We start from the raw sequence: 18,448 nt of genomic DNA, 5'->3' as shown, positions 1-18,448 counted from the left end.
GGTGGATTGACCACACTAAATTGCCCCTTAATTGGGGGGAAAAAATAATTGGGTACTCTAAATTCATTTTTTTTTCAAAAGAGATCTCTGACCTGTTCTGGTAGGCACAGTAGTCCAGTTCGGTTTTTGGTCAATCCCCAGGATGTTGGTAGTGGCAGATTCAGTGATGGCAATGCCATTGAACGTCAAAGGTTGATGTTTGCATCCTCCCTTGCTGGAGGTGGTGATTGTCTGGCACTCTGGCAAGTAACATTCGTGCCACACATCATTACACAGACTAGGCCTGTTTTTTGCTAGAATTTAGACAAAAAGGGATAACCTGATTTGACGTATTCAAGATATCAACAGGGAAAGACAGGGTAGGTAAGAGATTCTAAAACTAGGGGGCATAGCCTAAAAATTAGGGCTGGACCGTTCAGGGAAGATGTTAGGAAGCACTTCTTCACTCAAAGAATGGTACAGTTTGGAGCCTTCTCTCACAAACAGCAGCTGAAGCTAAAATGGTTGTTAATTTTAAATCCAAGATAGATAGTTTTATGTTAGCAAAAATATCAAGGGATATGGGCCAAAGGCAGGTATACGGAGTTAGGCCACAGATCAGCCATGATTTCATTGAATGGCAGGACAGGTTCGAGGGGCTGAATGGCCTACTTTTGTTCCTATGTTCTTAAACCCAAACCTGGATGCTGTCCAGGTCTTGTTGCATATGGACCTGGACTGTTTCAATACCTAAGGAGTGTAAAAGTCCTTCCTGTTTATTTCCTTGGTTCCCATTTCTTTCCTTTTAGTATTTTTGGTCCATGGACCCATAATCAAATGTGCCTATAAGCAGAGGCGTGCTTGCTGGAACAATGTGGGTTTTGTATTTTGGAGATGAGAAACCTGACTCGCCAGTGCAGAGTGAATCTTAGGAACCGGTTTTCGAGAAAGTCCAAAGATGTGCAGGTTAGGTGGATTGGCCATGATAAATTGCCCTTTGGTGTCCAAAAGAGTAGGTTGGATTACTGGGATGGGGTGGAGGCTTGGGCTTAAGTAGGGTGCTCTTTCTAAGGGCCGGTGCAGACTCGATGGGCCGAATGGCCGCCTCCTGCACTGTAAATTCTGTGGCATGCGACTCGACTCCTGACTCCCCAAAGCTTGTCATCCATCTTCAAGGCACGAATCTTGCATTTGTATGGATGAGTGCAGCTCCAACAACCCTGTCCATCACTGTAAATATTTATTCCCTACACCACAGTACACAGTGTTGCCACTCTGCATTGATCTACAAGATGCAGTGCAGTAACTCACCAAGGCTCCTTTGGCAGCACCTTCCAAACCCACTACCTCTAGCACTTAGAAGGACCAGGGCAGCAGATGCATGAGAACACCTCCGCCTGCAAGGTCCCCTAAAAGTCGTAAACCATCTGACTTTGATCTATATCGCAGTTCCTTTACTGTCACTGGATTGAACTCCTGGAACTCCCTTTCTAGCAGTACTGTAGGTGTACCTGTACCAGTAGTCTGCAGCAGTTCAAAAAGACAGCTCGCACCCAATTTCTCAAGGGCAATTAGGAATGGGCAATCCACGCTCACCTAGCCAGTGATGCCCATATCTCAAGGGATTTTTAAAAACCTGTTGGTATACTCACTCACACATTCTTTATCTGCAGAACCTTACTTCCAGTTGTTTGGTTTAGTCATACTTTCATAACCTTTCCTACTTCCACATTACTGAAAATGCTACTATAAATTTATCTATCTGTAATTCTATCCTGCTGCTTGTGGTGGTACTGTAGTACCCCAGTTTTGCATCATCCACTTCCACAAGTTATATTGGAAAGAAACACCAATGTAGCCAATTCTGCTTCTCTATTCCCCAAATTCCATGCTTTGCTACTTCGTTATAAGTAGAATTTGAACAAATCATCTAAAAATAAGAACTGAATATATATGAATTTAACATGGGAACTGAACTACATCTACATTCACTGGTCCAATTGTCTCAACTCCCTGTGAATAATGCCACTAGAGGTTGACATGAACAGCAGAACATATGTGCAGCAAAGATTTTACAAATGTTGCAGTTTTTTTGGTCTTGAAATACAAAAATCCTAAACATTAGAAATTATATTAAACGGAGAATGTGTGTCCTTCCTGAGTTTGAAATGTTTCAGTTCAATTTTGAAAGCAAACAAAGCCTTGAATAATCAGTTGAGTCTCCTGGTTAACACCTATTTTGATTAGTGCAAAATGTATGCATGCTAATCCTGTTGTGAAATAGGGATTTCAAGAGACAGGCAGGCATTCAGAGGCCTATACAGAGATAAATATGAAGAGACAAACATTTCCAGAAATGAATCATACCTGACGGAAATGTGATCTTCTACGTAGTAATTAAACTCCCAGAACGATATTGTAAATCTGTAAACTTTTATTTTGTAGCCTACCGTACATAGTTTTCTTTTCTTTTTCCTGCCTAATGGCACATGATGCAACCAATTCATTCCAAGCAAGCACTCCTCTGCTTATAGGCACATTTGATTACGGGTCCATGGACCAAAAATACTAAAAGGAAAGAAATGGGAACCAAGGAAATAAACAGGAAGGACTCTTACACTCCTTAGGTACTGAAACAGTCCAGGTCCATATGCAGCAAGACCTGGACAGCATCCAGGTTTGGGTTTAAGAACATAGGAACAAGAGTAGGCCATTCAGCCCCTCGAGCCTGTCCTGCCATTCAATGAAATCATGGCTGATCTGTGGCCTAACTCCGTATACCTGCCTTTGGCCCATATATATCCCTTGATATTTTTGCTTAACATAAAATTATCTATCTTGGATTTAAAATTAACAACCATTTTTACATCTAGCATATGGTGCTCAGGATTGTTTCCATGACAATTATATTTTTTTGCGGACAGATTGGTGGTCGAGTCAAGCTCAGCTAAATATGAAGCAAATTCTTGTTGTGGCATCGGGCTCTCGTCTGGTGGCTGGACAAGCCAATCAGCAAGGCCACTGGGAAGCGCTCCCCTGGACTCCAGACCCCAGGTGCGCAAGTCAATCTAACGAGAGCTGCTGGCCAATGCGATATGCCTTTGATCGAGGCATATCGCATCTCCCCAACCCGCCCAGGTGACAAAATCAACAACCAGCACAGTTTTATATGTCAAGAACACACATGGTGATGGGCCAGCTTGTGCTGGGTTAATCCCAGCAATCCTGGGATGTGCCACTATGTGGTCATTAATTGGCCACTTAAGGACCTCAATTGGAGGGGGGGAGAAAGCTCGACCATGGGCCTTCCCGCCTGGAACTTAATTCTTTTTTTTAAAAAAAAGTATTTTTGGCTTTTGCGTTTGATTGTGACAACATTGCAAAAAACAAAATAATTAAAAATGGAAAGCAAAGTGGTCAGGTCTGAATACATAGTAAACATATATACACACCTACGGGGCAGGTTAACATTGGGCTCCCAGTAATCGCGCCCCCCGCCATTGGTTGCTGGTCACAAACAGGTTGGTAACTTGCCTCCATGTACTGCAGAAGCCTTCCTCCGATCCTCTAATAGTGAAATTTATCTATTCCAATTTGAGGAATTCTGCTAAGTCAGCCTGTGGCTCGTCCGATGAGACTGCAGTGTGGACAATGCTATGATATAATCACTCACATTCTTTATCTGCAGAACCTTCCAGTTGTTTTGCTGCAACAGGCTTTCATCCCTCTGCAGACTCCATATTGAATGATTTCCCTGAAATTTTCCACGGTTTTGGTACATACACGATTCAGTTGAAGGAAATGCAGAGCCTGTGATTCATGTGCCAAGACGTGCCAGCACCATTAAGGGATAAACTAAAGGCACAGTTAGAGCCTTGGGTGTCATTAACTGAATTGAAGCCCCTACCGATTGGGTTAATTCCACGGTCTGTGTAAAGAAGCATAATGGGGACTTAAGAATCTGCATATATCCTTATAGAATTTACAGTGCAGAAGGAGGCTATTCGGCCCATCGAGTCTGCACCGGCTCTTGTAAAGAGCACCCCACCCAAGGTCAACACCTCCACCCTATCCCCACAACCCAGTAACCCCACCCAACACTAAGGACAATTCTGGACACTAAGGGCAATCTATCATGGCCAATCCACCTAACCTGCACATCTTTGGGCTGTGGGAGGAAACCGGAGCACCCGGAGGAAACCCACGCACACACGGGGAGGATGTGCAGACTCCGCACAGATAGTGACCCAAGCCGGAATCGAACCTGGGACTCTGGAGCTGTGAAGCAATTGTGCTATCCACAATGCTACCGTGCTGCCTCTCGTATCCGAAGGATTTGAATCTCAATATTACAAGGGAACACTACCCTATACCAAAATAGGAGGTGATAACTTGTGAAATGGCAGGCGAAACCTGTTTCAGCAAATTGGATGCGTCACAAGGCTTCTGGCAATTGAAGCTAGATAAAGAAAGCACCACATGTGCACATTCAACACACCTGTCAGGAGGTATTGGTTTTTGCGAATGCCATTTGGTATCATCTCGGCTTCAGAGATATTTTATTGTGCCATGGAGCATATAATTGAAGGAACACCAGGGGTCCGTGTGTATGTAGATGACATTATTTGGGGGTCAACACGGGGCGAACAGGATAAGCTAAAGATCCTAAAGAGTATCGAAAAAACGGTCTGAAATTAAACAGGACGAAATGTCAAGTCGGGGTGCATAGTATCACCTTCCTGGGAGACCAGCTGTCCGCACAAGGGGTTCAGCCCGATCAAGACAAGATAAGGGCAATTCTACAGATGCCATGCCGTATGGATAAAAAATACATTTTAAGAATGCTAGGCGTGATAGATTTTGTGGGCAAGTTCATCACCAACTTGGCAGCCAAAACAGCACTTCTGAGGGAGACCAAAAAAAAAAATACATATTCCAGTGTCCAGCAAGCAAGAGTGGCAGACACTGCAGGTTTTGCATACTACTGCACCAGTGCTCATGTTTTTTGACCCAACCAGGAGCACAAAAACCGATGCATCACAGGAAGGCTTAGGGACGGTCCTGCTCCAGCAGAATCTGGAAGCAGACTGGCTGCCAGCGGCATATGCATCCAGGGCAATGTCCAACACTGAATGACGACACACGCAAATTGAAAAAGGGCGTCTTAGACTCATTGATAGGCTGACAAAGTTCCATGATTATGTGTATGGGCTTCCTACCTTCATTGTGGAGACTGGTCACCATCATAAAAAGAAATCTTAATGCGATGGTCGCCGAGACTGCAACGAATGTTCATGAAGTTTCAGCTGTACGATTTTGTATTGGTGTACATGCTGGGTAAACATCTTATCGTGGCTGACATGCTTTCCAGAGCTACCGGCACTAAGTAACCACTCCAGTTGGATGAGGACATACAGGTCCATGTGTGACAGAGTTTCTGCCAGTCTCTGACAACAAAGAACAAAGAAATGTACAGCACAGGAAAAGGCCCTTCGGCCCTCCAAGCCCGTGCCGACCATGCTGCCCGACTAAACTACAATCTTCTACACTTCCTGGGTCTGTATCCCTCTATTCCCATCCTATTCATGTATTTGTCAAGATGCCCCTTAAATGTTACTATCGTCCCTGCTTCCACCACCTCCTCCGGTAGCGAGTTCCAGGCACCCACTACCCTCTGCGTAAAAAACTTGCCTCGTACATCTACTCTAAACCTTGCCCCTCTCACCTTAAACCTATGCCCCCTAGTAATTGACCCCTCTACCCTGGGGAAAAGCCTCTGACTATCCAACAAATCAAAGGTCATTACCAAAGAAACCAAAAAGGATCCAACGTTGCAGAAAGTGATTAAAATATGTCCATGAAAGATGGCCCAAAGGATCATGTTCAAATTTCTATAACAATCGAGCAGATTTAAGTGACATTAATTGATTTCTGTTGCAAAATCAGCAGATCGTGATTCCACATACATTACGGTCAATGATCCTCGGCAAGTTGCATGTAGGACACTTGGGGATGGAAAAGAGCAAGAGGAGAGCCAAGGAGGCAGTCTATTGGCCTAGGATCAACTGGGACTTGAGCTGGAGAACTGTGAAACATGCCAACAATTTCAGCGCAAGCAGAACAGATAGGCGAGACAGTCATTACCCCATGGCTGAAGGTTGGCATGGACCTTTTCCATTTCAATGGAAAGGAATACCTTCTGGTCATAGACTATTTCTCGAACTACCCGGAGATAGCACAATTGTTGAGTTCAAAGGTTGTGTGTTTAAAAAATGTCAAGGATTTTTTAAGCGGGTGAGCAGGGTGATATCTGGGTTTGTGTGGGCGGGTAAAACCCCGCAAGTAAAGAAAGTGTTGCTGGAGCCGAGGGGAGGGAGGGCTGGCACTGCCGAGCTTTGTGGCAAATATAGCCATGATTAAGTGGGTAATTGGCGAGGGGTCGGTGTGGGAGGGGGTGGAGGCGGCATCATGCAAGGGCACACGTTTGGGGGCATTAGTAACAGCACCTCTGCCATTCTCGTCAGCCTGGTACTCCACAAGCCCAGTGGTAGTGGCGGCCCTGAGAGTCTGGGCAATGGCGGAAGCATATGGGAGTAGAGGGAGCGTCGGTGTGGGCTCCAATCTGTGGTAATCACTGGTTTGTGCTGGGGAAGATGGATGTAGGGTTTTGGAGGTGGCAGAGAGCGAGTATTGAGAGACTGGGGAATCTGTTTATTGATGAAGCTTTCCCGGTCTGGAGGATCTGGAAGTGAAGTTTGAATTGCCGGGAGGGAATGGGTTCCAATATCTCCAGGTAAGGGATTTTGTGCGAAGGCAGGTTCTTACCTTTCTGCTCCTTCTGCCACAGGTGATACAGGACAAGTTAGTTTCTAGAACAGGGGTGGGGGAGGACAAGGTATTGGAAATTTACAAAGAATTTATGGAGTGGGAGGAAACCCAGATACGGGAGACAAAACGTAAATGGGAACATGAGTTGGGAAAAGAGTTAGAGGTGAGTCTGTGGGAGGATGCCCTGAGCAGAGTCAATACGTCCTCATCATGTGCCAGGCTCAGCCTGATACAATTTAAGGTGGTTCACCAGGCACACATGACGGTTTTTTGATGAGCAGATTTTTTGGGGTAGCGGACAGGTGTCGGCGATGTGCAGAAATGCCTGCAAATCATGTCCACATATTTTGGGCATGCCTGAAGCTCTGGCGATTCTGGCAGGGATCTACAGATGACATGTCCAGGGTGTTAAAGGTGAGGGTGTTCCAAGTCCAGAGATGACAATTTTTGGAGTGTCGGAAGACCCGGGAGTCCAGGGTGCGAAAGAGGCTGATGTTTTGGCCTTTGCCTCCTTGGTAGCTCGGAGATAGATCTTACTCGTGTGGAGGGATTCGAAGCCCCCGAAAATAGGGGTATGGGTTAGTGACATGGCTGGAAGTTCGCCCTGAAAGGTTCATCGTTAGGGTTCGTTCGGAGGTGGCAGCCGTTTATTGACTTCTTCGGAGAAAATTGAACCATCAGCAGATTCGATAAAGCGGGGGAAGGGGTTAAGGAGCAAGGGGAGGGAGCTGGACGATGTTGGTCTAGCTTAGGCGAGAACTGTGGGAGATGGAGGGGTATGTTATGCATTGAACTATGTTTGTATCTGTACCTGTACTTATGTCTTTTGTTATTATAAAACCATAACTCCTTAATAAAATGTTTTTTTTAAATGTCAAGGAAATCTTTGGGCGACACGACATTCCGGATGCGGTCATGAACGATAATAGTCCTTGCTTTGACTGTTGTGAATGGACAGAATTTGCGCGGCAGCTTAATTTCCGGCATGTTACCCCCAGTCCGCATTACCCTCAGTCAGGTGGCAAGGCTGTAAAGGGAGTCCATATTGTCAAACAACTCTTAAAGCACGCGACAGTCGTCAGGAGGATTATGTATCTTGCGCTCCTCAGCTATCGTTGGGCACCGCTAGTTAATGGCCTCTCGCCTGCTCAACTGCTAACTATGCACGACTCTACCTCGTTTTCCTACTGAGCCCGTGAATCACTCGTTAGCAAGACAATTGACCTCAGAAAAAGAGGCAGAAGGAATTCGATGATCGGTCTGCCAAAAGGCTTCACCTCTGCAGCCGAACGATACGGTGAGAGTAGAAGTCTACAAAGGCAATGGATGGTCTAAACAGACAAAGGTATTGCGGCCATCAGGTCCAAACTCCCATCTTGTTATGACTGATGAAAGTGTTCTTTTGAGACAGAATAGAAGAGCTTTGCTCGAAGTATGGCAATCATTTGTGCTGCAACCACCAGAGCAAGAATACAACAGGCCTGGAACTTCTCAAGAAAATACGGAATCAACACAACAAGAGGATGATATGTCAACACATGAACAACATCAAAATCAAACACCAAATATTAAAGAGCATGAAGAGCCTGTACCAGTTCAGCAAACACTAAGAAGATCCACAAGAATAAAGCGCCAGCCAGAAAGACTGAACGTGTAACAGACTGTGAAGTAAAACAATAATATGTATTATCTGTCCATATCATGATGAAATGTAAACAGTAATTTTTTTAACACATTTTTATTGGCGATTCCCAGTTTAACAAAGTAACAGCTCATGTGTATCCGGCACTTACAAACAAGTTAGTGTCTTATTTACACCGGTTTTTACATGGTGTCCCCCTCGTTGGTGGTTAATTTCACATCTTAGTATTTTTATTGGGGGGGCGGCTGCGTGGCCCTTCCCTTCCTCCCCCTTGTCCCCGTGTTTCCCTTTGGGCTTCCCATCGGTTCCCTCTCTTTTCTCCTCCCGTGCTCTTCCTAGTCATTACTGGCCTCGAACAGGTCTTGGAAAAGGCTGATGAATAGCCCCCACGCTTTGTGGAAGCCCTCCAGGTAGAGAAATTCCGCCAGGTCTGCCAGCCAGTCTACAGCGGTGAGACTGTAAAGGTTTGAGATGTAAAGGAGCAGGTCATCCGTGTAGAGTGAGACTCTGTGATACCTGTCTCCCCTCTGGATGTCTCTACACCGCTCTAAGGGCGATAGCCAGTGGCTCGATTGCCAGGGCAAATAGCAGCGGGGACAGTGGGCATCCGTGCCTCTGTGTAGCCGGAAGTATTCATAGCAGGTGCCATTTATCCATACATGTTTAGGAGTGAGATGGGTCTATATGACCCGCACTCCGTCAGGTCTTTGCCTTTTTTCGGGATCAGCAATATTGAGGCCTGTGCCAGGATGGGTGGCAGGGTCTCTCTCGACAGCGATTCATTGAACATCCCTCCCAAGTGCAGGGCCAGTGCTGCGACTAGTTTCTTATGGAATCATAGAATTTACAGTGCAGAAGGAACCCATTTGACCCATCAAGTCAGCACCGGCTCCTGGAAAGAGCAGCCTACTTAAGTCCATGCCTTTGTCCTATCCCCATAACCCAGTAACCCCACCTAACCTTTTGGACACTAAGGGGCAACTTAGCTTGGCCAATCCATCTAACCTGCACATCATTGGACTGTGGGATGAAACCGGAGCACCCGGAGGAAACCCACGCAGACACGGCGAGAAAGTGCAAACTCCACACAGTCATCTGAGGCCGGAATTGAACCCGGTCTCGAGAGATGCGAGGCAGCAGTGCTAACTACTGTGCCACCATGCCGCCCCAGAAGTCCACCGGAAATCCATCTGGACCTGGTGCCCTCCACGACTTGATGCGCTGCATGGCTTCATCCAGTTCCAGTGGTGTTTCAAATCCCTGCCTCTTTTCCTCCCCCCACAGCTGGTATATCCAGACCATTGACACACCGCTTCATCTTCGAATCCCTATTCTGATAGAGGGGTTCTGTCCTATGTTTCCTCCTCTCTTCCCCCCCCCCCCCCCCCCAAAAACCCCGGTAGGGTCAGCCATACTTGCCACGCGGACGTGCCCCTGTTCCTGCCGTCCCCATGTGCGACGTGTTGTGGGCAGTGTTCTCCCCGGAGCCTGTCTACCCTTGCCGTCCTTCTGTCTCCAACTTAATTCCGCCGGAGGTGGAAAGACAACAGATCGGTGACATCACCGCCCTACCTAACTGCTTACCCTTTCCATCTCCAAGCTCGACACAAGTGAGAACAGTAGATTCCACCCATGATGGGAGCTGGGGAGGGGGCACCCCACTATCATCAGCCGTAAGCATTTTGTATTTGGAGGCAAATAATCATGGCTACATGCTTGTGCTGGCTTGAGAAGGACTCAACCCCATAACCCTATAAATCTGAGGAATGCTACCACTGACCAATGTTCACTAGCCCTACATTGCTTAAGCACTCTTAACACTTTTATGTTAAGACATAGATCATAACCACAGATTTGAGCCAGGGAGGTGGGGTGGAAATTTTTGGAAATGGGAGGAGAAGGAGATTAAGATACTGAAGGATTTGTTTCTTAGGGGTCGGTTTGCAGGATTGAAGGAGCTGGAAGCGAAGTATGGGCTGGATCAGGGGGAAATGTTTAGATACATGCAGGTTTGAGATTTTGCCAGAAAGGAGTTGCAGAACTTCCCAGAGGAGCCGGCCTCCACATTGCTGGAGGAGGTGCTGACGACAGGGCGACTGGAGAAGCGGGTAGTGTCAGTGATCTACGGAGCTATTTTGGAGGAGGAAAAGGCATCGCTGGAAGGGATCAAAGCAAAGTGGGAGAAGAGTTGGGAGAGGATATGGAGGAGGGGTTCTGGTGTGAAGTGCTCCGGAGAGTGAATGCCTCCACCTCGTGTGTGAGGTTGGGGCTGATACAGCTGAAGGTGGTGTACAGAGCACACCTCACGAGGGCGAGGATGAGCCGATTCGTTGAAGGAGTAGAAGATGTGTGTGAATGTTGCGGGCGGGGGGGGGGGGGGGGCGTGGGGGCCATTAACCACGCTCATATGTTTTGGTCCTGTCCAAAGCTAGAGGATTACTGGAAGGAGGTTTTTAGGATTTCTAAAGTGGTGCACGTGAAACTGGACCCGGGCCCCCGGGAGGCCATATTCGGGGTGTCTGACCAGCCAGGGTTGGAAACGGGTGCGGAGGCAGATGTTGTCGCCTTCGCCTCGTTGATCGCCCGAAGGCGGATCCTGATGGATTGGAGAGCAGCCTCTCCACCCTGTGCCCTGGCGTGGCGGGGGGATCTGTTGGAATTCTTGATTCTTGGGAAGATTAAGTTTGAACTGAGGGGAAGGATGGAGGGGTTCTACAATTCATGAGCATTATTCATTATGCACTTTTAAGAACTGGATAACATCAAATATTAGTTGGGGGGGGGGGTGGGAGGGTTTGGGGGGGGTGTTAATGGTGACTATGGGTGATTCCTGATTCCTTTTTGTCAGTTGTTTATGTGAACATTTGGGCAAATATTCTGGGTTTGGTGGGAGGATGGGATCGTTATCGATATGGGGATTGACATATTTGTTACTGATTATTGTTTATTACTGATTATTGTTTATTGTTGGTGGGTGTAAATTTGGAAGAAAATGCAAAAATGGAGAATAAAGAAATATTTTATAAAAGACACAGATTATAGAATTTACAGTGCAGAAGGAGGCCATTCAGCCCAGCGAGTCTGCACTGGCCCTGGGAAAGAGCATCCCACTTAAGCGCTCGCCTCTACCCTATCCCTGTAACCCCATAAGCCAGTGGATCACACCCAACCTTTTTGGACATGAGGGCAATTTAGCATGGCCAATCCACCTAACCTGCACATCTTTGGACTATGGGAGGAAACCGGAGCACCCGGAAGAAACCCACGTAGACATGGGGAGAACGTGCAGACTCTGCACAGACAGTGACCCAAACCAGGAATAGAACCTGTGACCCTGGAGCTGTGAAGCAACTGTGCTAACCACTGTGCTACCATGCTGCCCAATATACTCCAATCTTCCATAGAATCCCTACAGTGCAAGACCCCAGCTTCCAGAGTTGGAAAATTTTCACTTTCAGTGGAGAATACTTTCAGTGGAGGCATTGATGTTTAATTTGGGCAATACACTGTTTGTCACCTCTGTCCCATCCACTCTTAATTTGGGCAACAAAGTTTGCATGCATCCTTTCTACTTACAGTAGTATTATTCAGTTCTGCTGAAATGTACTAGAAAACATGACCAATGTTTTGCTGATTTTTGTTTTTCAATCTCTTATTTCTAGGTGCCTTTTATTGTCAATACTTTATGGGATGCTCTTCTGGAGCTGGATGACCTTACAGCTTCTACTAACAGCATCATGACCCTGTTGTCATCACTGTTGACATATAGTCAAATCCGACAATACAGGTAACCATTTAAAAATACCTTGAATGGTTTTAATGGTATAATCTTGAGGCATCTTCTGAAATTTTATTTGTATTAGATATGTTATCTCCCCTCATGATTCTGTATGGGTCTCACCCAAAGATGTGCATGGTAGGTGGATTGGCCATGCTAAATTGCCCCTTAATTGGAAAAAGGAAAGAATTGGGTGCTTTAAATTTTATATATATATTTTTTTAAATGTGCTATCTGAAATTTACTTGATTTTTTTTTTTTAATTGTAATTTTTCTCCTCCCTTGTTTACCATCTAATTTCCCCATTTTTCTTTTGTGATATCCTGGCATTGATCATAGAATTTTTCAGATCTGAACGCGACCATTCCAGCTACATCATTTAAATGTTTTCTTCTCTAAATATTTATTCACTTCCTGTTTAAGCGCCAATATGGATTCTGCTTACAACTCTGTTTCTGTTAGGGAATTCCATATTCTAACAACCTTCAGAGGAAAGAAATCCGAAGTAAGGAGAGGGTGCAGAAGAGAATTGCAAAATCTAATGGCAGGGTTGAGAACCTTTATCATAGAATTTACAGTGCAGAAGGAGGCCATTCGGCCCATCGAGTCTGCAGCGACTCTCGGAAAGAGCACCCTACCCAAGCCCACACCTTCACCCTATTCCCATAACCCAGTAACCCCACCCAACACTAAGGGCAATTTAGCATGGCCAATCCACCTAACCTGCACATCTTTGGACTGTGGGAGGAAACCGGAGCACCCGGAGGAAACCCATGCACACACTGGGAGAACGTGCAAACTCCACACAGGCAGTGACCCAAGCCGGGAATCGAACCTGGGACCCTGGAGCTGTGAAGCAGTTGTGCTACCATGCTGATTATTTATGAGGAGAGAGTGAATAGAAACTATGGCGCATTTAATATCAGCAGATAGCATTCAGGTGTGTGCTCAAAGTGCTCAAAAAATGTTTTTTTTAAATTTATTTTTCATCGTATTAACCTCTTGTGTCAAATGTAAAAATAGTCCTGAATCCCACCAAAACATTGCACATTGGGACGCTGAATATTTGAGTTTTACATCTTTTGGGAATGTCTTGTGGTGCTACTTATAAGACTTTACAAGTACAAATTCTGTCACAAATTCACAATCTGTTAAATATGGTAAATATTGTCACAGTAAATGCATTCCACATTGGACATGATGTTAAATATACTGCACAAAACATTAGATTTTTTTTCTCCTATAAACTGCACTTTTCTTTTAATTACCAGCATCCAGCAATCACTTACAGTTTTGGTCCCTCGGGTTTGGCCATTTTTACGTCACACTATTTCTTCAGTTCGGAAAGCAGCTTTGGAAACTTTGTTCACTCTTCTATCTACACAAGATCAAGTATGTATTTTTATATTGAGGTGTAGAATCTGCAACTGGTTATCCTTTCTGCATTGATTTTTAAATAAAACATTTTGTGATGTAAAAATAGTTGAACATCTGTTCAATAATTGTTTTTTTTCAGAGCTGTGTAATGTGGTTGACCCCAATTCTACAAGATGTGTTGAGGCATATATATCAATCATGTATATTGGAAAGCAATCAAGAAATTTTAGAACTCATTCAAAAGGTACCTTTTTCTTCAATTCAGAGTTTGTCAGTGTAAGAATTGGCTAAATATTATGTAATTTTAAAAGATTTGCATATTTGTGGTACTTTTGTTGCTAGATACTTCTATTCAATTAATTTTTATATAATTTTTTTAAAATTCCAATTAAGGGACAATTTAGCGTATTTGGCTAATCCACCGACCCTGCACATCCTTGGGTTGTGGGGGTGAGACCCACGCAGACACTGGGAGAATGTGCAAACTCCACATGGACAGTGACCCGGGCCGGGGTCAAACCCAGGTCCTTGGTGCCTTAAGGCAGCAGAGCTAACCACTGCGCCACCCTGATTTAAGTTGGTTTCAATTATGGAGTTTATTTTTAGTGTATGGAAAATTGTTTGGGTAATTCATTTAACAAGTTCCAAAGAAGCTTTTGGTCATGCATTGATTACTCGAGAGTAGTCACGCCAATTTTGACATTTGTATCTTGTGACTGGAGTCAAGTCAAATATTGAACCTGTTACTGCTCATTTATATGTATTAACTGAGGCTCAGAATCATTTTGTAACATATCTCTATTTTTGACCTAGATGGTTGCCCAAGGCTCAAAGGTATTTGATACACCAGCCTAATGCATTTTGTCTCTTGTATTTAGGTGTGGTTAGAATTGTTGAATAAAGCCCCTGTCCAGTACGTGGTTGCTGCTGCTTGCCCTTGGATGGGATCTTGGCTGTGTTTAATGATGCAACCATCTCACTTGCCAATTGATTCAAATATGCTACTGGAAATTAAATCCAAATCAAAGGTAATTTTTATATTCTTTGAGCATTCAATCAGTCTTTTATTTTTTTAATGTGAAAACTCCTCTCTCAGCACCAAAAACAAAGTTTTTTTTTAAAAAAATATATATTTTATTCAATTTTTGGCCAACCATAACAGTACATTGTGTATCTTTTACACAGTAATATAACAATATAAATAACAATGGCCAGTTTTTTAAACAAGAAATAAATAATATATAAACAACATCAAAATTAAAAAACAAAACTAAATGGCAACTGCCTTGTCCCAAATAAATACTCTCCAAAAATACAATTCAGCAGTCCAGTATACAATTACCTATAACAACAACCTATACATATTATACTTATACACTAACATCCCTGAGAGTCCTTCTGGTTCCTCCCCCTCTTCCCCCCCCTGGGTTGCTGCTGCTGTCTTCTTCTTTTCCATTCCCTCTATCTTTCTGTGAGGTATTCGACGAACGGTTGCCACCGCATGGTGAACCCTTGAGCCGATCCCCTTAGGACGAACTTAATCCGTTCCAGCTTTATAAACCCTGCCATGTCATTTATCCAGGTCTCCACACCCGGGGGCTTGGCTTCCGTCCACATCAACAGTATCCTGCGCCGGGCTACTAGGGACGCAAAGGCCAAACCATCAGCCTCTTTCGCCTCCTGCACTCCCGGCTCTTCTGCAACCCCGAATATAGCCAACCCCCAGCTTGGTTCGACCTGGACCCCCACCACCTTCGAAAGCACCTTTGTCACCCCCACCCAAAACCCCTGTAGTGCCGGACATGACCAGAACATGTGGGTGTGGTTCGCTGGGCTTCTCGAGCATCTCGCACACCTATCCTCTACTCCAAAAAATTTACTGAGCCGTGCTCCAGTCATATGCGCCCTGTGTAACACCTTAAATTGTATCAGGGTTAGCCTGGCACACGAGGACGATGAGTTTACCCTACTTAGGTCATCAGCCCACCGCCCCTCCTCAATCTCCTCCCCCAGCTCTTCCCATTTCCCTTTCAGCTCATCTACCATAATCTCCCCCTCGTCCCTCATTTCCCTATATATGTCTGATACCTTACCGTCCCCCACCCATGTCTTTGAGATCACTCTGTCCTGCACCTCCTGCGTCGGGAGCTGCGGGAATTCCCTCACCTGTTGCCTCGCAAAAGCCCTCAGTTGCATATACCGGAATGCATTCCCTTGGGGCAACCCATATTTCTCGGTCAGCGCTCCCAGACTTGCAAACGTCTACAAACAGATCTCTCAATTGTGTTACTCCTGCTCTTTGCCATGTTCCAAATCCCCCATCCATTCTCCCCGGAGCAAACCTATGGTTATTTCTTATCGGGGACCACACCGAGGCTCCCGTCTTTCCCCTATGCCGTCTCCACTGCCCCCAAATTTTCAGAGTAGCCACCACCACCGGGCTTGTGGTGTATTTCTTCGGTGAGAACGGCAACGGCACCGTCACCATAGCCTGTAGGCTAGTCACCCTGCAGGACGCCCTCTCCAATCTCTTCCACGCCGCTCCCTCCTCTTCTCCCATCCACTTACATACCATTGAAATATTGGCGGCCCAATAGTACTCACTTAGGCTCGGTAGTGCTAGCCCCACCCTATCCCTACTACGCTGCAAAAATCCCTTCCTCACTCTCGGGGTCTTCCCGGCCCACACAAAACTCATGATACTCTTCTCAATCCTTTTGAAAAAAGCCTTCGTGATCACCACTGGGAGGCACTGAAACACCGAGGAATCTCGGGAGGACCACCATTTTAACCGCCTGCACCCTCCCTGCCAGTGACAGGGATACCATGTCCCATCTCTTGAAGTCCTCCTCCATCTGTTCCACCAACCGCGTTAAATTTAACCTATGCAATGTACCCCAATTCTTGGCTATCTGGATCCCCAGGTAACGAAAGTCCCTTGGAGGGATGCTTTTCTCATTGGAGGGCTGTGACCAGTGGTGTTCCACAGGGATCAGTGCTGGGACCTTTGCTCTTTGTAATATATATAAATGATTTGGAGGAAAATGTAACTGGTCTGATTAGTAAGTTTGCAGACGACACAAAGGTTGGTGGAATTGCGGATAGCGATGAGGACTGTCTGAGGATACAGCAGGATTTAGATTGTCTGGAGACTTGGGCGGAGAGATGGCAGATGGAGTTTAATCCGGACAAATGTGAGGTAATGCATTTTGGAAGGGCTAATGCAGGTAGGGAATATACAGTGAATGGTAGAACCCTCAAGAGTATTGAAAGTCAAAGAGATCTAGGAGTACAGGTCCACAGGTCATTGAAAGGGGCAACACAGGTGGAGAAGGTAGTCAAGAAGGCATACGGCATGCTTGCCTTCATTGGCCGGGGCATTGAGTATAAGAATTGGCAAGTCATGTTGCAGCTGTATAGAACCTTAGTTAGGCCACACTACCAGAAGGATGTGGAGGCTTTAGAGAGGGTGCAGAAGAGATTTACCAGAATGTTGCCTGGTATGGAGGGCATAAGCTATGAGGAGCGATTGAATAAACTTGGTTTGTTCTCACTGGAACGAAGGAGGTTGAGGGGCGACCTGATAGAGGTATACAAAATTATGAGGGGCATAGACAGAGTGGATAGTCAGAGGCTTTTCCCCAGGGTAGAGGGGTCAATTACTAGGGGGCATAGGTTTAAGGTGAGAGGGGCAAAGTTTAGAGTAGATGTACGAGGCAAGTTTTTTACGCAGAGGGTAGTGGGTGCCTGGAACTCACTACCGGAGGAGGTAGTGGAAGCAGGGACGATAGGGACATTTAAGGGGCATCTTGACAAATATATGAATAGGATGGGAATAGAAGGATACGGACCCAGGAAGTGTAGAAGATTGTAGTTTAGTCGGGCAGTATGGTCGGCACGGGCTTGGAGGGCCGAAGGGCCTGTTCCTGTGCTGTACATTTCTTTGTTCTTTGTTTGTTACCTTCCTCAGCGGTAAGTCCTCTATTTCTCTGCTCTGCTCCCCTGGATGCACCACAAACAACTCACTTTTCCCCATGTTCAGTTTATATCCTGAAAATTCTCCAAACTCCCCAAGTATCCGCATTATCTCTGGCATCCCCTCCGCCGGGTCCGCCACATACAACAACAAATCGTACGCATACAGAGATACCAGGGGCGTCATTCTCCGACCCCCCGCCGGGTCGGAGAATGGCCGTTGGCCGCCGTGAATCCCGCCCCCGCCGAAGTCTCCGAAGGGAGAAAAGTCGGCGGGGCGTTAATGGCGCCGCTGCCGCGGAGAATGTCACTGGTCTGCGCAAGGCAGCCAATTTTCGGCCTGCCGATATTCTCCCTTCCGGATGGGCCGAAGTCCCGTCGACGTGATGACCGTTCACGTCGACGTGAATCAAACCTCCTTTTCATCGGCGTGACCCGGTGCTCCAGGCTCACGCCGACCAGCGAGGAGGTGAGTGACGGCCTGGGGGGTTGGCTCTGGGCAGGAAATGGCGTGGCCGCAGACTGATTGCCTGAGGAGAGGTGTGTCTCGGCTTGTGTGTGTGTGCGGCGGGGGGGGGGGGGTTAGAGTAGGCTGGGCTCCGGGGGAGTGCCGGGAGGGGGTCCGTGCCGGGGTGGAGGTTGGGGGTTGTGGAGGGGGTCCGTGCCGGGGTGGAGGTTGGGGGGGGGGGGTCCGTGCTGGGGTGGAGGTTGGGGGTTGGGGAGGGGGTCCGTGCCGGGGTGGAGGTTGGGGAGGGGGTCCGTGCCGGGGTGGATGTTGGGGAGGGGGTCCGTGCCGGGGTGGAGGTTGGGGAGGGGGTCCGTGCCGGGGTGGAGGTTGGGGAGGGGGTCCGTGCCGGGGTGGAGGTTGG

The 18,448-nt window shown here is 46.5% G+C and overlaps 1 protein-coding gene across 2 annotated transcripts in view; it reads left to right on the top strand.

Annotated features, from left to right (window-relative positions):
* The window catches only part of btaf1 (BTAF1 RNA polymerase II, B-TFIID transcription factor-associated), a 232,324-nt gene that overhangs the window by 117,885 nt on the left and 95,991 nt on the right, over positions 1-18,448 (top strand). For both annotated transcript variants that reach the window (XM_072479095.1, XM_072479094.1), the window contains exons 13-16: positions 12,112-12,236; positions 13,499-13,619; positions 13,744-13,848; positions 14,483-14,632. In XM_072479095.1, the coding sequence (XP_072335196.1) occupies positions 12,112-12,236; positions 13,499-13,619; positions 13,744-13,848; positions 14,483-14,632 (501 nt within the window). The remainder of the gene's footprint in view (positions 1-12,111; positions 12,237-13,498; positions 13,620-13,743; positions 13,849-14,482; positions 14,633-18,448) is intronic.

This window comes from Scyliorhinus torazame, chromosome 16 (genome assembly GCF_047496885.1).
Source record: "Scyliorhinus torazame isolate Kashiwa2021f chromosome 16, sScyTor2.1, whole genome shotgun sequence".
NCBI classification, from domain to species: domain Eukaryota; kingdom Metazoa; phylum Chordata; class Chondrichthyes; order Carcharhiniformes; family Scyliorhinidae; genus Scyliorhinus; species Scyliorhinus torazame.
This window is presented reverse-complemented; position numbering and strand designations above follow the sequence as displayed.